Source organism: Cherax quadricarinatus, chromosome 31 (genome assembly GCF_038502225.1).
Source record: "Cherax quadricarinatus isolate ZL_2023a chromosome 31, ASM3850222v1, whole genome shotgun sequence".
NCBI lineage: Eukaryota > Metazoa > Arthropoda > Malacostraca > Decapoda > Parastacidae > Cherax > Cherax quadricarinatus.
Genome location: NC_091322.1, coordinates 12,053,778 through 12,076,473, shown reverse-complemented (window position 1 = coordinate 12,076,473; position 22,696 = coordinate 12,053,778). Strand labels below are relative to the sequence as shown.

General features: G+C 39.6%; 1 protein-coding gene across 1 annotated transcript in view; it reads right to left on the bottom strand.

Annotated features, from left to right (window-relative positions):
• Positions 1-22,255, bottom strand: part of mRpL3 (mitochondrial ribosomal protein L3) — a 49,131-nt gene extending 26,876 nt beyond the window's left edge. The window contains exons 1-6 of the mRNA XM_070090205.1: positions 21,946-22,255; positions 12,836-12,929; positions 9,238-9,444; positions 6,023-6,145; positions 2,580-2,740; positions 339-528 (exon numbers count right to left, since the gene is read on the bottom strand). Coding sequence (XP_069946306.1) covers positions 339-528; positions 2,580-2,740; positions 6,023-6,145; positions 9,238-9,444; positions 12,836-12,929; positions 21,946-22,037 — 867 coding nt within the window. The 5' untranslated portion in view covers positions 22,038-22,255. The remainder of the gene's footprint in view (positions 1-338; positions 529-2,579; positions 2,741-6,022; positions 6,146-9,237; positions 9,445-12,835; positions 12,930-21,945) is intronic.
• Positions 22,256-22,696: the final 441 nt, after the last annotated feature.

Here is a 22,696-nt window from a genome sequence, read left to right as displayed (position 1 = left end):
TTTTGAATTTTCTTCTTCACTATCCATAAACCTTGAAAGTCGTGCAGTGATGCTGCAAATTGGTAGACTGTCTTTCTTGAAAGGCAACAAGGTAGCAAATGATGCTGAATCTATTTTCATTTTCGGTTCATTGAAGGGTTTATAAAAGTTGTAAATTGAAATGTGTAAATATTCATTAATACTGAAATGTTATTACCATTCAAAATAAATTGTCTATAATTTCCATTCCTTTCCTGAAGAGAAGGGATGGATCTAGAAAAGTTACCTTCTATCTACTGAACCCAAAATGCACAAAAAAAATATTTATTTAATCCACCCAAGAATTAACCGAAACTTACCTTAAGCCCAATCAATATTCTTCTCTCCCTGCCCATGTGTCCTGGCATCTTTTGACCTGGAAGCACTCGGGCCTTTTCGCCACCACTGCCAATATTTCCTCCTCTTCGGTGACTCTTGGTCACTCCATGTGAGGCTGGCATTCCTTTAAATCCCCATCTTTTCATCACACCTTGAAAACCTCTATCAATCCTGTCAAATCATAAACATATTACCTCCTCAGGTCTTTACATACATCCATACATTTGAAACCATGAAAAAGATATGAAGTTCATCTTCAAAAACCCCTAAAAGATGTGTCATCAGCAAAGAGCAACTGAGGTAACTCCTACATTGTATCAGACCCAACATTTTTTAATCCCACACCTCTTCCCAACATCCTAGTACAGTCTCTCCTCACTTAATGACAGAGTTCCGTTCCTAAGAATAGGTCGGTAAACAAATTGGTCATTAAACGAGGAGCATACTATACTGGTAGTGAGTTTGTGACAACCATCTTCAAATATTGTTTTAATGTCCTTTGCATCATTTATAACATTTTTAGTATATTTTCAAATGTTTATACAGTTGTGTACTGGATACTGTAACAAACAGAATAGAGGAAATCAGCTCTAATACACATTACTTAGGTATGCACATTGGTCAGAGATCTGGTCGTAAGTCCAAGCAGTCGTTAAACGAGTATGTCATTAAGTGAGGAGAGACTATGAACTTTTTTCACAACCCCATCTATAAATGTTAAACAATCATGGTGACATCATATATCCCTGTCCAATTCTTACTGTCACTAGGATATAGTCCCCCTTCTCTCCTACACATCCTAACCCGAGCCTCACTAACTGCATAAAAAATCTTTCACCCTTACTTTACCTCCTTTTCCATACATTTGCAATATCTTCCCTATCCACCCTATCATATTCCTTTCCTAAATCCATAAATGCAACAGACAGCTCTTTATCCTAAGTATTGCTCACTAATATGCTTCAATGTTCAATGTCAACACTTGTTCTACACATCCCCTACCCGTCCTAAATCCTCCCTGCTCCTCTGCAGTCCTACTTACTGCCTTGCCCCTAATCCTTTCAACAACAGGTTTTTCCCACCAGCCGTCTTCCACTGGGGTAGGGTGACCCAAAAAAGAAGAAACACTTTCACTATCATTTACTTTATCACTGTTTTACCAGAGGCATGCCAATACTACAGTTCAGATCAAAGCAGCAAATATCACCACCCCTCCTTCACAGCAGAAGCATTGTACTTACCTTCTCCAGGACTCAAGTCCTCTTATCCCCTTTTTCCTTATATAAGGGAACTATGCATGCTCTCTGCCACTACTATGGTACCTTCCCTTCTGTCACGCATATACTGAACAAACAAGAACCACTACATCACACTAGCCCCATCTATCCCAGCTGATACCCCCTTTCTCCACATCCACTTCAGTCTCCTCCTCACTCCTATACAATGTTATTCCTCCCTGCTCCATGCATGAAATCACTGCCTCCCCTCCACCACTAACATTCAACAAATCAAAATATTTTCTCCATCTTACCAATATCTCCACCTTTCCATCTAACATCCTTCTGCTTGCATTTTTAGCTGCTACATCCATCTACTCTCCAGATTTCCTCACCTTATTGATCCCTTTTCAAAACAGTTTCCTAGTCTCAGCAAAATTTGTTGATAATGACTCACCCATTCTCTCAATGGCTCTCCTTTTTAACTTCCTCACCACTCTTAACCTCTCTTCTTCATATACTCTACCTTCAGTCTATCACTTTTACATTGTAAAAACCTCTCGTATGTTAATTTTTTCTCCCTTACCAGCTTTACCTCAACAATCCACCAATCACTCCTCTTTCCACCTGCATCCACCCTCCTATACCCACAAACCTCCACTGCCCACTCTTAGCAATGTATTCTTAAATTTACCCCTTACTTCAATCTCCTTTCCTACACTTTCTCTAGCCCACCTTTTTTCCAGTACATGTAGTTGACTGTGTTTCCAAAACTGTCTCTCTCTTTAATTCACTTGTTTTCATTTCCCTCTTACCAACTGGTGCCAGTCTCCTTGTACTCCATCTACTCCTTACTTTTACTGTAGCTACCACTAAATAATGATTTGATATCTTCCAAATTAATTTTTTTTTACTAGTGAAAAAATGCAAAGAAAAAAGTAATCAGCCCTTTACTCCAGGTAAATTAGTTGCTTTCTTTAAATTAACATAAGACAATAAACTTACGTGACACCAGCAATATCAACATAATATCCAGGCCGGAAATGAGACGCATAAAGGGGTGTGCCTGGAGCCAACTTGGCATTAGGTGTGATAAGAAATTTACTCAGTTTTTTCTTTGGGAGAACTCCCGAGTCCGAAAACATATTGAAGTACTCCTTTGTGACCTGAAATAAAAATTTAAATATGTACTGTACTGGAAATAATAAATTACTTTATCAATAGATTTGAGCATACTTCAAGGTGGTTTGGACATTTATAGAGGATACAGCAAATAGGATGGCTGAGGGTGTATAAATCTGTAGCTGATGGTGGGTGAGGTAGGGGGTCATCCTAGGAAAGGCTGAAGACAGGGGAGGATAAAGGAGGTTTTGTATGTGAAGGGCTTGGACATCCAAGAGGCGTACGTGAGCATGTTGGATGGATGTGGAGGCGAGTGGTTTTTATGGCTTGACGTGTTATGGGAGTGTGAGCAAGGTAGAATTTATGAAGGAATTCAGGAAAACCAGTGAGTCGAACTTAGTGCAGGAGGTGGGAAGTACAGCACCTGCACTTTGAAGGAGAGATGGAGATACTGCAGTTGGGAGAGGTACCTGAGCCATTATGTCAGTGTGCCTCTGGCAAGATGATGATGGAGTGAGTAATAAACCATTTCTTCTTCTTAGGGTTACCCTACCTCAGTGGGCGATGGCTGGTGTGTTTAAAAAAAATCCTGTCTATTTTCATTTATCTCATTAATGCAACACAATGAAAAATGGAAAATTCTGAGTGCCCAAACTGCAGATCCACTACCTATGAACCAATTATATTAAAGGAATAAGAATATAAAAATGGAGGAGCACTGCATTATGTCTTTTGGGCCATTGCATGCAAGTCTTAAATCCAACCCTTCTCACTCATACTTTTGTCTGTCTTATTTTTAAGCTACCCAATGACCCTACCCATAAGACGAAGCTCGTAAAAAGCCTATGAGAGCGTTTTCCCCCAATCACTCAGGTACCAAGCAGTCTGTTCCTCTGTCCCCACATTCTTGTCAAAGCAAAATTTAATTTTTTCCTTACTGTGTCAGTAACAATAAAGAGGGAGGATTGCTGCAGAACAAAACTAACAACCCTGGTAATCATCAGAGAACAATTGGCTGATACGTATATGTACTTACAAGTTTCTAAATAAATAGTTAATTCCTATTTTTTTTTTTTTTGCCTTTCATTCTGACTTCTTCCCTTTCATTTCCAATACTAAATTGTAAATACCTGTAAAGGCAAAGTTGCAGAGTTTATCAAGCAAAAGGACTTTGACAGGCTGCAAGATCCTTGATCCCTGTATCTGCATAGTGTCTAAAATGTAGATTAAGATTTATATATACCCTTTCAGGGTCCGTGCTGTAGATCTACAGCTTTACGTTGAGGGTCCAAACCGTACATATACGCCATGAGCTCAGCTCACTCTGATAAGCTGTGAGCGGTAAATTTGGGCCTAGATATGAGAGGATACATCCATGTGGTATGTGTGCACCACATAAAACAAATCCTGCAGCACACGATGCATAATGAGAGAAATAAAACAGACAGTAATTTTCGATTAAAACAGCGACTTTGCAGTGTTTTTCATATGTTTTTATAGTTGTATTTGCGATTTCTTGGTCTCATTTGATAGAATGGAAGATATATTACAGAAATAGAAATGATTTTGATTGGGTTTATTACTGAAAATGGCTGAAACTGAGCTCAAGGTAGCGGAAATGTTAAATTTTTGCCGATGTTCAAGGGTAAACAAATGACCTCACACGTCTAATACACGCCAGCTGGTGGGTCTAATATATGTTCACAAATGTGGTGACATTATTTATACAATTACTGTATTACAATATTGCATAACAGTAAATCTATTTTTTGGTTTGAATAAAAATTCATTATGTGAATTAAAAATCAAAAATGGAATTCATTTGTAAAGCCTGAAAACGTAAATAATGAACAGAGGAAATGTTAGTTTAGTGCCAGGAATGCCTGCATTGTTTATTCTGGACCCTATTTTGAAATTGGAATATTTTGAACTTTGCATTAAATTGGCCAAATTACCAATTTCCGATCACTTTATTTTGTAGTTGAAACAGTTGACTTGGCGATTTCTTGTTCTCAATCGATAGAGTAGAAGTAATACTAGTGAAATAGCTAAGAATTTGGTCGACTGGAATAATGTAATTGGCCTAAAATGGGAGTCAAAGTCGGCAAGATCGTTGGTGCGTAAATATCACCGACACATCAAAATTCGCGAGAGCATAATTTCGTCAATTTCCCACCAAATTTCGTACTTTTTGTTTTATTACCTTCAGAAAAAGATTATCTACCATTTCGTAAGAAAAAATAAAAATTATTTTTTGAAAATTCTTGGGCCCTGATGCACACTTTGAAATTCAGCCTCTGGACCCTGAAAGGGTTAATGGCCTCTGATCTGCCTATGTCCTTTCAATGACTGAGTATAGAGCAATAAGTTTATGGATAATCCTCAGATGAATATTGTCAATGGTAAAAACAATGATTGTTGTAAACTGTATTCCTGTTCTGGAGTCTGCTAATTTCTTTGTAGTGTTAAAGGTTGTCCATGAGAACAAGTGGAATCCAGATTGCTGAAAACTTTCCTGGAGCTGTGTGATTGTGCATGAGGTTTAGAATGAAGTCACTCTCTAATCTATCACTTTCCTTACAAATGCTACTGGAGTGCAGGGTTGAGAGCACACAGTTCAGTATAAATCTTTTATCAACATTTGTATTGGAGACTACATTGTGAATGTGTTCAGTAGTTCCTGTCAATGCTACAGAGACTGTTCCCTAGTTTCCTGGCTTTGTGCAAGGTATCACTGATCAGTGAAGTGATGATTTTGGCACACTCCAGAAAGTAGGTCCAGCCCAGATACAAGAAGAGAAGACCAAAGTAGCAGAATTGGATTGAGGAAGATGTGAGAAGTTCAAATAAATAAATAAAAAAAAAAAGCCAAGATGCTAAACAAAGATGCATAGGTAGATTAAACACATAATTAAGACAACAATTTACTTGTAGATCAAGCTGCACACATTACTTACATATTCCCAAGTTTCCTATATATGTACACACTATACACTTTAAAAAGCTTGGTCTGCCAATGAAATATTCTTAATATTGTGTCCAAACTGCTTATGTGTCCGTTTTGCAACTTGACAGTATTTTATACCACTTATGCCCATCAATTAATTAGTTCACAGAAAGATCAGCTAACTCAGGCAACACTTAAAAAGTAATGAGTGCGTAAAAGAATAACTAATTTGAATGCAGTGCACTGTTAGCTATGATTATTTCTGTGAATGAGCAAGGCTGAGAAAAAACAAATCCAATAATAATTGCAATTAAGATAAAGTTAAGATGAAAACAGGAAGATGTAGGCAAGGTGAGCAGAAACTAATGTGAAAACTTACCATTCTAGGATCAGCTGAATCTGATCCAATAATCAGGGCACCAAATTCTCTCTTCCTCTTTTTAACTCTATGCTCAATTAACTCTTCTGGTGGTATGTACTTAATCACATGATTGTCAGATACCTGAAATTTCACACAAGTTAGATATGCATAAGTAAAGCTTTTATTGCAAGACTTACAGTGTGTTGCCACACAGAATAATATGGAATAATGCCAATTAGTAGGTAAAATCCAAAAAAAAATTTTTCTCTATATACCATGTAAACTAAGGGAGGAGGAAGTTAGGGTGAGATATAAGTAACTATTGGCAGAAAGGTGGGCTAGTGCAAGTATGAGAACTGGGGGGTGGGGATAGGGGGGGGTTAAAGAGGGTTGGAATAGTTTTAAAAATGCATTATTAGAATGTGGGGCAGAAGTTTGTAGCTACAGGAGGGTGGGTGCAGGAGAAAAGAGGACTGATTGGTGGAATGATGATAAAGGGCATGATAAAAGAGAAAAAGGTAGCTTATGAGAGATTTTTACAAAGCAGAAGTGTTATGAAGTGCAGAGTATATGGAGAGTAAAAGAAAGGTGAAGAGTGGTGAGAGTGTGCAAAAGGAGAGCAATTTTGATGAAAATAAGAGAAGATTTTGGAGTGAGATAAACAAGTTAAGAAAGCCTAGGGAACAAATGGATTTGTCAGTTAAAAACAGAGTAGGGGAGTTAGTATATGGGGAGCTGGAGGTATTGGGTAGATGGCAGGAACATCTCAAGGAACTTTTAAATGTTGATGAAGAAAGGGAGGTGGTAATTTCATGCACTGGTCAGGGAGGTATAACATCTTTCAGGAGTGAAGAAGAGTAGGATGTGAGTGTGGGGGAGGTGCATGAGGCATTACGTAGAATGAAAGGGGGTAAAGCAGCTGGAACTGATGGGATCATAACAGAAATGTTAAAAGCAGGGGGGATATAGTGTTGGCAGAGAAGCAAGGAGGCTTTAGAGTGGGTAGGGGATGTGTAGATCAAGTGTTTACATTGAAGCATATATGTGAACAGTATTTCAATAAAGGTAGGGAAGTTTTCATTGCATTTATGGATTTAGAAAAGGCATATGATAGAGTGGACAGGGAAGCAATGTGGCAGATGTTGCAAGTATATGGAATAGGTAGTAAGTTACTAAATGCTGTAAAGAGTTTTTATGAGGACAATGAGGCTCAGGTTAGGGTGTGTAGAAGAGGGAGATTTCTTCCCAGTAAAAGTAGGTCTTCAATAGGGATGTGTAATGTCACCATGGTTGTTTAATATATTTATAGATGGGGTTGTAAAAGAAGTAAATGCTAGGATGTTGGGGAGAAGGGTTGGATTAAATTATGGGGAAGTAAATACAAAATGGGAGTTGACACAGTTACTTTTTGCTGATGATACTGTGCTTATGGGAGATTCTAAAGAAAAGTTGCAAAGGTTAGTAGATGAGTTTGGGAGGTTGTGTAAAGGTAGAAAGTTGAAAGTGAACATAGATAGAGTAAGGTGATGAGGGTTTCAAATGATTTAGATAAAGAAAAATTGGATATCGCATTGGAGAGAGGGAATACGGAAGAAGCGAATGTTTTCAGATATTTGGGAGATGACTTATAAGCAGATGGGTTTATGAAGGATGAGGTTAACCATAGAACTGATAAAGGAAAAAAGGCGAGTGGTGCGTTGAGGTATCTGTAGAGACAAAAAACGTTATCCATGGAGGCAAAGAAGGGAATGTATGAAAGTACAGTGGTACCAACACTCTTATATGGGTGTGAAGCTTGGGCTACAAATGCTGAAGCAAGGAGGTGGCCGGAGGCAGTGCAGATACCCTGTCTAAGGGCAATGTGTTGTGTAAATATTATGTAGAGAATTCAGAGTGTGAAAATTAGGTGGTGTGGAGTTACTAAAAGTAGTAGTCAAGAGGGCTGAAGAGGGGTTGTTGAGGTGGTTTGGTCTTTTAGAAAGAATGGATCAACGAAAAATAACTTGGAGAGCGTATAAATCTGTAGAGGAGGGAAGGCGGGGTAGGGGTCATCCTTGAAAAGGTGGGAGGGAGGGGGTAAAGGAGGTTTTGTGGGTAAGGGGTTTGGATTTCCAGCAAGCACGTGTGAGTGTGTTAGATAGGAGTGAATGGAGACGAATGGTTTTTGGAACCTGACGAGCTGTTGGAGTGTGAGCAGGGTAATAATTAGTGAAGGGATTCAGGGAAACCAATTACAGTGGACCCCCGCATAACGATTACCTCCGAATGCGACCAATTATGTAAGTGTATTTATGTAAGTGCGTTTGTACGTGTATGTTTGGGGGTCTGAATTGGACTAATCTACTTCACAATATTCCTTATGGGAATAAATTCGGTCAGTACTGGCACCTGAACATACTTATGGAGTGAAAAAATATCGTTAACCGGGGGTCCACTGTATTTTTATATAGCTGGATATGTTATATATCTTTATATATGCTTCTAAACTGTTGTATCTGGGTGCCTCTGCAAAGACAGTGATTATGTGTGAGTGAGGTGAAAGTGTTGAATGATGATGAAAGTATTTTTCTTTTTGGGGATTTTCTTTCTTTTTGGGTCACCCTGCCTCGGTGGGAGACAGCCAACTTGTTGAAAAAAAAGAAAAACACAATGAACCCTGATAAACTCCCTTCACTCAACCTGATCTCAAAATATTAGAAGACTCATCCTCTAGTACAAGGCCACAATACGTTAACTATTAAAAGCAAAATGTGCAGAGAGAATGCTAGAAATTATTGGAGTATCAGTATCTGTTACTGCTTCACTGTGTAGAAAAAGGACCTCTACCTCTTAATGGTTCTCTTAAAAGTAACTACCAGAGGGCTACACACTGCCCAATTATAATACAATACTTATCCTTTATTTTGTAAAAAAAAAAAAAAAAAACGGTACTATCCATGTTGAAAGTCAAAACTTACTATGCAAGAAAACTTCAAAATACCTTTCAGAAATACATAATAAATGTAGTAAAAGGCTAAAAATATTATTCATAACATATTCTAAATCATGACTGAATAAGCAGATGTAATATGATGCCAACACCTGAAAATTATTTTGCCAATGGCAATTCACATTAAATATACAGAGTATATGATATATTTTTCAGTTAATATAATTATCATAATTTAGAACCTGTTTGTGAGGGGATGCTAAATAAAGTAAGACAATTCTTGTAAAATTATGGGTGAGCTTACTTGCAATAATGTTGTTAAAAGCCTTGTACCATCTTTGGTCCACAGAGGGTATATACCAATCTTTTTTGCAATGACTCCACACCTAAGTGATTTTTCATTCCAAACACCTCTTTCCCATGGATCTGACTTCAATGGAGAGGAATACTGGTCTGCAATAACTTCACTGACAAAGGCTTCATTCTCTGATGTCAAGTTCTCAGGGTATCTCTGATAAAATAAATATTACATCAATAACAGTATATACAGTACTGTAAGCAATACTTACATAATTATTTGCACAGAATTGTATAATCAAATTATGTAGTTGATACACTGTACTAAAACTCAAAGGGGGCAGAGTAGGAGAAGCCACATAATTAGCCATACATATAAACCAGAGTCAACAAGGGCAGAGGAATTCAGTGAATGGGTAAAATATTTTGAAAAATTACTGAAAAGGATAAAAAAAATCCTGCACCTAATACTTGATATATTATGGTCATCTTGACAAAGCAATGTATAATGAAATATGCAGAAGTTAGAAAGTTGTGCAGCAAGATGCAAGAGTGGGAGGTATATTGACTGAGTTATAGATGGTGCATAATAAGAAAAGCAAATCTCTGACCTTGCATTCAGTTTAAAATAGCAACTTTGGGGTGTTTTCTAGGATGGTTTTATTGGCTGTTTCTTGGTATCAATTGATATAATGGAAAACTTACTCCTTAATATATAGGCATATCAAAGGAGGGGATGGGCAGTTAAGAAATCAATATATTCAATTAAAGAGAGAAATAAAGAAAGGAATAAGAAAAGCAAAAAGGGATTATGAGGCTAAGGTCGCAAGGGATTTAAAGACTAACCCAAAAGAGTTCTTTCAGGTATACAGAAGTAAGATTAGGGACAAGATTGGCGCACTTAAGAGTAACTCTGGTCAGATCACTGACAGTGATAAGGATATGTGTGAAATTCTCAGTGCCTACTTCCTCTCAGTTTTCACCCAAGAAAATACTAGCGATATTCCTGAAATAATAGATTATGTAGAACAGGATGATGATAAACTATGCACAATTGCAGTAACTAGTGACATGGTCCTCAGACAAATAGAGAAACTAAAACCTAACAAATCCCCAGGTCCTGATGAACTGTTTGCAAGGGTGTTAAAGGAATGTAAAGAGGAACTCAGCATACCTTTGGCTAATCTTTTTAACATATCACTACAAACTGGCATAGTGCCTGATAAGTGGAAAATGGCAAATGTAATACCTATTTACAAGGCAGGTGACAGGTCCTTGGCTTCGAACTATAGACCAATAAGCCTTACCTCCACAGTGGGAAAATTTATGGAATCAATAATTGCCGAAGCAATTCGTAGCCATCTTGATAGGCACAGATTGATTAATGAATCTCAACACGGTTTTACAAAGGGGCGTTCCTGTCTTACGAATTTACTAATTCTTTTCACTAAGGTGTCTGAGGAGGTAGATCATGGTAATGAATATGATATTGTGTATATGGACTTCAGTAAGGCTTTCGATAGAGTTCCACACCAGAGGGTATTGAGGAAACTTAAGGCACACGGAATAGGAGAAATTTTTTCCTAGGTAGAGGCATGGCTGACAAATAGGCAGCAGAGAGTTTGGATAAATGGGGAGAAATCAGAATGGGGGCACGTCACAAGCGGTGTTCCTCAGGGGTCAGTGTTGGGCCAGTTGTTGTTCACAATTTACATAAACGACATAGATGAGGGAATAAATAGCGACATAAGCAAATTTGCTGATGACACCAAAATAGGCCGTCCAATTCATTCTAATGAGGACACTAGAGCACTCCAGGATAATTTGAATAGACTGATGCAATGGTCAGAGAAGTGGCAGATGCAGTTTAATATTGACAAATGCAAAGTTCTAAATGTTGGACAGGTAAATAACCATGCCACATATAAACTAAATAATGTAGATCCTAATACTACTGATTGCGAAAAGGATTTAGGAGTTCTGGTTAGTAGTAATCTAAAACCAAGACAACAGTGCATTAGTGTTCGCAATAAGCTAACAGAATTCTTGACTTCATATCTAGAAGTATAAATAATAGAAGTCCTCATGTTGTTCTTCAACTCTATATATCCTTGGTTAGGCCTCATTTAGACTAAGCTGCTCAGTTCTGGTCACCGTATTACAGAATGGATATAAATGCACTGGAAAACGTACAGAGGAGGATGACAAAGATGATCCCATGTATCAGAAATCTTCCCTATGAGGATAGACTGAGGGCCCTGAATCTGCACTCTCTCGAAAGGCGTAGAATTAGGGGGGATTTGATCGAGGTGTATAAATGGAAAACAGGAATAAATAAAGGGGATGTAAATAGCGTGCTGAAAATTTCCAGCCAAGACAGGACTCACAGCAATGGTTTCAAGTTGGAAAAATTCAGATTCAGAAAGGATATAGGAAAGCACTGGTTTGGTAATAGAGTTGTGGATGAGTGGAACAATCTCCCGAGTACAGTTATTGAGGCTAAAACATTGTGTAGTTTTAAAAATAGGTTAGATAAATACACGAGTGGGTGTGGGTGGGTGTGAGTTGGACCTGACTAGCTTGTGCTGCTGGGTCTGGTGCCGTGCTCCTTCTTTGAGTGGAGGTGACCAGACTGGGTGGGTCATTGGGCTAATCCAGGGGGGAAGGGGACATGGACTTGCTCTGCATGGGTCAGTAGGCCTGTTGCAGTGTTCCTTCTTTCTAATGTTCTTATGTTCTTAAGTATAGATAATTTTGAATGGTTTCAGGACCAGAAGTACTGTAGCTTGAACTCAGGCTGAAAGTAGCAGAAACATTTGAGTTTTGATGATTTTCCTGAGAATGGGTAAGGTCTTCCTTCCTTGATTTGTTTGATGGGTTTTTACTAGGTCTGCCAATCATTCCTGGATGTATTTTATTATCCAAAAACATAAGGTAAAACTTTTTTTTTGGGGGGGGGGAGGGCAAGAATGCTGCTTTAGTGGTTGGAATACTTACAATGTTTATTTTGGACTCTAAATTGGAATTTTTTGTAAATTGTGAAAATTTTGCCAAATTAATGACTTCTGTACACTTTACAGGGTAGTTCTGAAAGTTGAATGGGGTTTCACGTGCTCAATCAATAGGACAGAAGGAATACTAGCAAAGTAACTAATATTTTTTCAATGAAAATGGCTTAAAATAGAACTCAAAGTGAGTGAAATTACCAATGCATAAACTGCTCCCAGACCACCATCTTTGGACCTGTGTAATTCCACAAGTTTTCCCTCAAATTTTATATTTTTAGTGTAATTACTTTCAGAAACAAATTCTCTACTGTTTCAGAAGCATTTTTTAAATTCCTGACACAGTTAATGCTTTTACGGTAATTTCAGGGTTTCAACAGTTATGGGGTTAAAAAATGGCATAGTATTAGTGTTAATCCTATAATGCATATTCAACCTAAAATAGTGCTGTATAAAACATTCATAATTAACCAAAGTTCTATGAAATAAAACTTCATATAAAGACAGACAACGAATACACATCACTACAAGGACTCGTGCAACTGCCAACAATGGCAAGTAGATATGAATTAAAGGAAAAGAAAAACATTTGAGACTCACTGTTCTTGTAGTTTTGGGTAGCCAGAATGGTGGTTGAGTATGTCTTCGTTTTACTCTTGACATGGACCGTGTCTGTGTTGTACACACTAGAGACCTGGAAAATATGGTTAGGTACAGTAGTTATCTATCATTGTACGTATATACAGTGGTCCCTCGTTTTTCATAGTTAATCCGTTCCTGGAGTTGCTACTATTAACGAAATCTACGATTTGAGAATCAATTTTCCCCATAAGAAATAATGTAAATACAATTAATCAGTTCCTGACACCCAGAAGTATTAAAACAAACAAATTTTTTACATGAATTATACATGTAGTACATAAACAATACAATGGGAAATGATGAATGAAACATTAACAGCATAACACTTACCTTTATTGGAGATTCTTCTTAGTGTATGGGAGACTGGAGGAGGAGAGAGATTGGATTATTTATAGTTTGGAAGGGGAATCCCCCTCCATCAACACCTCTGGTACCATTTGCTTTTCTGGGGTTGCTTCTCTTCTCTGTTTCTTAATGCCACTAGGACCACCTTGAGAGTCACTGGAGTCCTGTCTCGCAAAATAACTGTGGAGAGAGCTCTGTTTCTGGTGTCTCTTTAACACTTCCCTAAAATGGCCCAAGACTTTGTCACTGTACATGTTGCCAACATGGCTTGCAACAACCTTGTCAGGGTGATGTTTCTCCATAAAGCTTTCCATCTTACCCCACATAGTAAAAATCTCTTTAATTTCTGAAGAAGGCACCTTCTTCCATCTCTCTTCTTCCTCCTCTGCAGCAAGATTCCGAGCTGCGATCTGTTGCTGTTCCTGCTGAAGCTCTTGCAGCTCCTCAGTGGTGAGCTCTTCATTGTGGTCTTCCACCAATTCTTCCACATCCTCCAAACTCACATCCAACCCCATGGAACTCCCCAGTGCCACAATTGATTAAACAACAGACATAGGCAAGTGTATGGTGTAGGAGGTAGGTTACTGAAAGCAGTGAAGAGTTTTTACGAGGATAGTGAGGCTCAAGTTAGAGTATGTAGGAAAGAGGGAAATTATTTCCCAGTAAAAGTAGGCCTTAGACAAGGATGTGTGATGTCACCGTGGTTGTTTAATATATTTATAGATGGGGTTGTAAGAGAAGTAAATGCGAGGGTCTTGGCAAGAGGCGTGGAGTTAAAAGATAAAGAATCACACACAAAGTGGGAGTTGTCACAGCTGCTCTTTGCTGATGACACTGTGCTCTTGGGAGATTCTGAAGAGAAGTTGCAGAGATTGGTGGATGAATTTGGTAGGGTGTGCAAAAGAAGAAAATTAAAGGTGAATACAGGAAAGAGTAAGGTTATGAGGATAACAAAAAGATTAGGTGATGAAAGATTGAATATCAGATTGGAGGGAGAGAGTATGGAGGAGGTGAATGTATTCAGATATTTGGGAGTGGACGTGTCAGCGGATGGGTCTATGAAAGATGAGGTGAATCATAGAACTGATGAGGGGAAAAGAGTGAGTGGTGCACTTAGGAGTCTGTGGAGACAAAGAACTTTGTCCTTGGAGGCAAAGAGGGGAATGTATGAGAGTACAGTTTTACCAACGCTCTTATATGGGTGTGAAGCATGGGTGATGAATGTTGCAGTGAGGAGAAGGCTGGAGGCATTGGAGATGTCATGTCTGAGAGCAATGTGTGGTGTGAATATAATGCAGAGAATTCGTAGTTTGGAAGTTAGGAGGAGGTGCGGGATTACCAAAACTGTTGTCCAGAGGGCTGAGGAAGGGTTGTTGAGGTGGTTCGGACATGTAGAGAGAATGGAGCGAAACAGAATGACTTCAAGAGTGTATCAGTCTGTAGTGGAAGGAAGGCGGGGTAGGGGTCGGCCTAGGAAAGGTTGGAGGGAGGGGGTAAAGGAGGTTTTGTGTGCGAGGGGCTTGGACTTCCAGCAGGCATGCGTGAGCGTGTTTGATAGGAGTGAATGGAGACAAATGGTTTTTAATACTTGACGTGCTGTTGGAGTGTGAGCAAAGTAACATTTATGAAGGGGTTCAGGGAAACCGGCAGGCCGGACTTGAGTCCTGGAGATGGGAAGTACAGTGCCTGCACTCTGAAGGAGGGGTGTTAATGTTGCAGTTTAAAAACTGTAGTGTAAAGCACCCTTCTGGCAAGACAGTGATGGAGTGAATGATGGTGAAAGTTTTTCTTTTTCGGGCCACCCTGCCTTGGTGGGAATCTGCCAGTGTGATAATAAAATAAAACATAGGCTCATCAGGGTCAGTCCCAAACCCTTCAAAATCCCTCTTGTCAACACAATCTAGCCACAATTTTCTCCAGGCAGAGTTCAAAGTCCTAGTAGTCACTCCCTCCCAAGCCATACCTATAAGGGTTATGCAGTGGAGGATGCTGAAGTGTTCTCTCCAAAATTCCCTTAGGGTCAAGTGAGTGTCTGTGGTCACAGTCAAGCACCTGTGAAACATTGCTTTGGTGTAGAGTTTTTTAAAGTTTGCAATGACCTGCTGGTCCATGGGCTGGAGGAGAGGAGTGGTATTCGGGGGCAAGAACTTTACTGTGATGAACCAAAACTCCTCGAAAATTAGGTCATCCAAGTGTGGAGGATGAGCAGGTGCATTGTCCATTACTAGCAGGCACTTGAGATCCAATTTCTTTTCCAGGAGGTAATTCTTCACACTAGGGCCAAACACTTCATTGAACCATTCGGCGAAAATTTCTCTCGTGACCCATGCCTTACTATTAGATTTCCAAAACACACAATTTACTCTTCATAACATTGTTTTTCCTGAACACTCTGGGATTTTCAGAATGGTACACTAGTAATGGCTTCACTTTGCAATCCCCACTAGCATTAGCACATAACATTAGCATCAGCCTGTCTTTCATAGGCTTGTGTCCTGGCATTGCCTTTTCCTCCTGTGTAATGAAGGTCCTCTTTGACATTTTCTTCCAAAAGAGGCCTGTTTTGTCACAATTGAACACTTGTTCAGGTTTCAGTCCTTCAGCCTCTATGTACTCCTTGAATTCATGCACATATTTTTCAGTCGCCTTGTGGTCCGAACTGGCAGCCTCACCATGCCTTACCACACTGTGTATGCCAGTACGGTTCTTAAATCTCTCAAACCAACCTTTGCTGGCCTTAAATTCACTCACATCACCACTATTTTCAGGCAATTTCTTTACCAGATCATTGTGCAACTGCCTAGCCTTTTCACAAATAATCGAAGTCATAAGAGTATCTCCTGCTTATTGTTTCTCATTTATCCACACCAATAATAACTTCTCAACCTCTTCGAGTACTGGTGATCTCATTTTTGTCAGCATAGTCACCCCCTTTGCAACAACAGCATCCTTGATTTCCTTTTTCTTGGCCACTATGGAACATATGGTTGTGTAGGGTTTCTTATACATCCTGGCCAGTTCGGCCGCACTTGTACCACTTTCATATTGTTCAATGATGTTTTTCTTAAATTCAATCGTATTTCTCACCTTCTTTAGCACAGGCTTGGCACTAGGAGCTTTCTTTGGAGCCATGGTAGCTTATTTAGTGTACTTGCAAGCGCTAAAATAAATGGAATATTATGAAATATTTCGCTGGAGCACGTGAGGGGACCTTCGCTCACTGGTAAACAATGCCAGACTGGCTGCCGCCCCGGCTCACACCATGCGTACGCGTCCCGGACAAACTACTACTCGCGAGTCAACCTATGAAAAGCGAGCCCATGTTTATACGAAAATATCCCTATGATTTGCGAAATCTATGATTGCCGAGAACTACGAAAAGCGAGGGACCACTGTATACGTATACAGTGGAACCTTGCCTAACAAACGCATCGCATAACGTTAAATCCCCCTAGCGATACATTTTAACACAAAAATTTTGCCTCGGCTAGCGCTAAAAAACTCGCTCAACGCGGTTCATTTGAGACGTGTCCACGTGCGGCCTGAGCCCGCCTCACTTGTTCCTTGGGTGCAAGTGTTTACAAGCCAGCCACCGTGGTCGCTTCCAAGCATACAATCGGAACATTTCATATTATCACAGCCTTTTTAGTGATTGCACCTGCAAAATAAGTCACCATGGGCCCCAAGAAAGCTTCTAGTGCCAACCCTACAGCAAAAAGAGTGAGAATTACTATGGATATGAAGAAAGAGATCATTGCTAAGTATGAAAGTGGAGTGCATGTCTCCGAGCTGGCCATGTTGTACACAAAACCCCAATCAACCATCACTACTATTGTGGCCAAGAAAATGGCAATCAAGGAAGCTGTTCTTGCCAAAGGTGCAACTTTGTTTTTGAAACAGAGATCGCAAGTGATAGATGTTGAGAGACTGTTATTGGTGTGGATAAACGAAAAACAGATAGCAGGAGATAGCATCTCTCAAGCGATCATATGTGAAAAGGCCAGGAAGTTGCATGACGATTTAATTAGAAAAATGCCTGCAACTAGTGATGGTGTGAGTGAATTTAAGGCCAGCAAAGGTTGGTTTGAGAAATTTAAGAATCGTAGTGGCATACATAGTGTGATAAGGCATGGTGAGGCTGCCAGTTCGGACCACAACGCGGCTGAAAAATGTGTGCAGGAATTCAAGGAGTACATAGACAGTGAAGGACTGAAACCTGAACAAGTGTTTAAATGTGACGAAACAGGCCTGTTTTGGAAGAAAATGCCAAACAGGACGTACATTACTCAGGAGGAAAAGGCACTCCCAGGACATAAGCCTATGAAAGACAGGCTTACTCTGTTGATGTGTGCCAATGCTAGTGGTGATTGCAAAGTGAAGCCTTTATTGGTGTATCACTCTGAAACTCCCAGAGTGTTCAGGAAAAACAATGTCCTCAAGGCTAATTTGTGTGTGCTGTGGAGGGCAAACAGTAAGGCATGGGTCACTAGGGACTTTTTCTATGACTGGTTACACCATGCATTTGCCCCCACTGTGAAAAATTACCTAACCGAAAAGAAATTAGACCTTAAGTGCCTCCTGGTAATAGACAATGCTCCTGGTCATCCTTCAGACGTGGCAGAGTGACTTTCTGCGGAAATGAGCTTCATTAAGGTCAAGTTTTTGCCTCCTAATACCACTCCTCTCCTGCAGCCCATGGAACAGCAGGTCATTTCCAACTTCAAGAAACTGTACACAAAAGCTATGTTTGAAAGGTGCTTTGTAGTGACCTCAGAAACTCAACTGACTCTAAGAGAGTTTTGGAGAGATCACTTTAGCATCCTCAATTGTGTAAACATTATAGGTAAGGCTTGGGAGGAAGTGACTAAGAGGACCTTGAACTCTGCTTGGAAGAAACTGTGGCCAGAATGTGTAGACAAAAGGGATTTTGAAGGGTTTGAGGCTAACCCTGGGAATCCTATACCAGTTGAGGAATCCATTGTGGCATGGGGGAAGCCCTTGGGGTTGGAGGTTAGTGGGGAGGATGTGGAAGAGTTGGTGGAGGAGGACAATGAAGAACTAACCACTGATGAGCTGCTAGATCATCTTCAACAGCAAGAGGCCACACCTGAGGAAAATGCTTCGGAGGAGGGGATAGAGAAATTGAGGAAGTTACCTACTTCAAAGATTAAGGAAATGTGTGCACTGTGGCTTAAAGTGCAAACCTTTTTTGATGAAAATCACCCTCACACAGCTATTGCAAGCCATGTTGGCAACCTGTACATTGACAATGTTGTGAAACACTTTAGGAATGTCATAAAGGAACAGGAGGTACAGGCCTCTATGGACAGGTATGTTGTGCGACAGAGGTCCAGTGACTCTCAAGCTGGTCCTAGTGGCATTAAAAGAAGAAGGGAAGTAACCCCGGAAAAGGACTTGCCACCTCAAGTCCTAATGGAAGGGGATTCCCCTTCTAAACACTAACATCATCAACACTCTCCTCTCCTCCCATCCCTTCAATCATCACCACATCTTCAATAAAGGTAAGTGTCATGTAACTGTGCATGTCTTCTTCAGTTTGTGTGTATTAAAATTAATATTTCATGTGGTAAAAATTTTTTTTTGTTCATACTTTGGGGTGTCAGGAACGGATAAATTTGATTTCCATTATTTCTTATGGGGAAAATTAATTCGCCTAACGATAATTTCGCCTAACATTGAGCTCTCAAGAACGGATTAATAGCCTTAGGCAAGGGTCCACTGTATTGAACTTAAGCTTTAAAAATCACTGTTATATTAAAATAAAGGAATTTATTGGGGCCCCGTCGTTAGTGTTCTCCTTTAAAAATTTCATCAGTAGAGCCTTGTTTACATAATCACTTGCATTCTTCTGTTATCTGCAACGTAAGAGAACCATTCTCATGGAAGAAAAGGTGAAATCAGTCATGTGATCAAATGTATAATATTTTCCAAACTACTGTAATGAAATAAGACCTTAATTAGACAATATACAGTTTGTGCATTTAGCTGACTTGTATATGGATACCCTAACTGTATTAGTGCTGCTGTTCATTACACTGCAAAGTACAGTATTTAAATTTTTATTTAAGCACTGTATGTCAAATGTACTGATAGCCTTGAGTACATTTATCCTCATTTAATGAGTAACTTGGGTTACTTATCAATAACATTACATTTAAGTCTAAGCTATGCTGAATATACAGTGATTTCTCTAGTGGTCACTTGGTTTCCTGTTATTTTTATAAAAGTATTGAGAAGTCTAAATAAATTTCCAATATGGACTGAAAACTGGCAAATGCAATTCAATGAAGACACCTGCAGGGTTCTGAGCCTGCAAAAAAAGAGAATGGATGTGCAAGATATCACCTTAATAGAAGGTTAAGCCTAACTAAAAGAATCTGGGAGTAATATATAACACCTCAATTACTGGGAGCGCTTGAAGTTCCTGAACCTGTACTCCCTGGAACTCAGGCGGGAGAGATACATGATTACAGTGGACCCCCAGTTTACGATCAGCTCCCAATGCGACCAATTATGTAAGTGTATTTATGTAAGTGCGTTTGTATGTGTATGTTTGGGGGTCTGAAATGGACTAATCTAATTCACAATATTCCTTATGGGAACAAATTCGGTCAGTACTGGCACCTGAACATACTTCTGGAATGAAATAATATCGTAAACCAGGGGTCCACTGTATATACACCTTGAAAATCCTAGAGGGACTAGTACCAAACTTGCACATGAAAATCATCCTCTCCGAAAGCATAAGACTCGGCAGACGATGCAACATCCCCCCAATGAAAAGCAGGGGTGTCACTAGCACGCTAAAAGACAACACAATAAGTGTCAGGGGCCCAAGACTGTTCAACTGCCACCCAGCATACATAAGGGGGATTACCAATAGACCCCTGGGTGTCTTCAAGCAAGCACTGGACAGGCACCTAAAGTCAGTACCTGACCAGCCAGGCTGTGGCTCGTACGTTGGATTGTGTGCAGCCAGCAGTAACAGCCTGGTTGATCAGGCCCTGATCCACCATGAGGCCTGGTCACAGACCGGGCCACAGGGGCGTTGACCCCCGGAACTCTCTCCAGGTAAACTCCAGGTATTAAGCAGCCAGTAAAACAATGAATAAATGCCAGAAACAAAGCTAATATAAGTAACAGGATTCATAGCTAGAAACAAAAGTACTTATGTTATATAAATGTTATCTACTGAGAAATTAGCCATAATCATAATTTAACTCTTAAACTGTCCAAACGTAGATCTATGTTGACGTGCGTAGCGCTCTGATCGTAGATCTACTTTTTTTTTTTTTTTACATAAGAAAGCATGTAAAAATCAGACGTAGATCAAGGTCCAGAGCACTACGCACATGAATGTAGATCTACGTTTGGACAGTTTAAGGGTTAATAATAATAACAATGCAGGGAACCAGTGACCCGGCATGTCTAGCTAGGTCACTGATGCACCCTCCCATCACACCATCACCATGCACTATCCTTCATTACCTCCTTAACACAATATCATTACCTATCACCCTAAACAGTAATATATCCTTATTGATTATTATACGTTAGGTTAGGTTGGATTACATTAGCTTAAGTGAGGTTACATTGGTTCTGGTTGGGTTGAATTAGTTTTTTTTTTTTACATTTTCACTAATAAAAACTGTCTCAAATTCACAATGACATCAATTTCAGGCAATTCAGCTCACAAAATAATGGCAAAGTGGGACATGGGAATGTAGTCCACATTCACCCAAATTTCTTCCAAAACACTCATAATATATAACTGATCAATATTTTAAATAGCTAAGGATTATTACATTCATTAGGGAAAATAAATTATTATTATTCAGGTGGAAGAACTAAAATCCATATGGGTCAAGCCCAATTTCTTGGGTCGCACCTTGGCAATTAAGTACAATTCAACAAGAGGATGCCAGTTCCATTTCCTTGGATCAAGAGTTCTTCAACAGTATTAGGGCACCTATTGTGAAGGGATTACTATTATTATTATATTCACTTGGCATGCTAAACCCGTAGTGCCAAAGAAAATGTGAGGCATTCAAATTTAATCCAAGGAAGGGGAAAGCTACTACAATTCCTTGCATCAAGAGCCCCTTAACAACATCAAGACACCACCCTTAAGGGAAAAGGGATTAATAACCTACAAGTCAAGCAGTGTGAATATTTCCGCAAGGATCCCCAGGGTGTTGTTAGGTAAGACACATATGCAACAGTTAGGTATCTTTATTTCGAAACGTTTCGCCTACACAGTAGACTTCTTCAGTCGAGTACATAAAAGTTGATAGAAGCAGAAGAGACGTGACGACCCAGGGTCAGATAAGATAAGATAAGATTTCGTTCGGATTTTTAACCCCGGAGGGTTAGCCACCCAGGATAACCCAAGAAAGTCAGTGCATCATCGAGGACTGTCTAACTTATTTCCATTGGGGTCCTTAATCTTGTCCCCCAGGATGCGACCCACACCAGTCGACTAACACCCAGGTACCTATTTGCTGCTAGGTGAACAGGACAACAGGTGTAAGGAAACGTGTCGAATGTTTCCACCCGCCGGGAATCGAACCCGGGCCCTCCGTGTGTGAAGCGGGAGCTTTAGCCACCAGGCCACCGGGTCACTGTCTAGGACGTGATTAACAGCATCTGACTAACACTAAGTCCTTCTACTTATATTCTTATTTAATGCTAGGGTAACTTACACTGCAGGACCTGCAAACTTTTGAAGTACCGAAGAGAAACTGGCAACATTTCTCCCAAATACTACAATCTTGGAGCCGCAGAGAGCCGCCATGACTGCACTCCTGCAGTTATTACATGCAGTTCATTTAAGAAACTTCATCTCCCGAAGACTGGAAAAGTTATAGATATTACTCTTATTATGTTGGTTCAGTGATGATTACACTCGACTGATTAAACGTTTATGAAGACTGAAGAATTTTCTTTGAGGGATTGCAAGTGCAGCAGTGTTGCTAAGGTTGATAAGGTCCATCACAGCTCGTACAGTCTTGTCCTCTAGTTTAGTAACTTTGGTCTTATTTTAAGTAGGTTTATCTAGGTAAGTAAGTTTATTTAGGTACAGGTGCATATAAGTACAATTACCATACATAGCAGCTAATATTTTTAACTTATTTCTTCAAACAGGTGTAGTGTCTGATGTGTGGAAAATGGCTAATGTAATTCCTATTTTTAAAACAGGGGACAAGTTACCGTCAAATTACCGCCCAATAAGCCTGACCTCAATTGTAGGCAAATTACTAGAGTCAATTATAGCTGAGATTATAAGAGGATATCTGGATAAGAATAATCTGATTAATGATACTCAGCATGGATTCACGAGAGGCCGTTCTTGTCTAACTAATTTATTTCTTCAGTAAAGCTTCACAATGAGGCAGCCATTAATAACTTCACAACAGCAGTAACAAACATTGACTGGCACACTGAGCTAGAAAT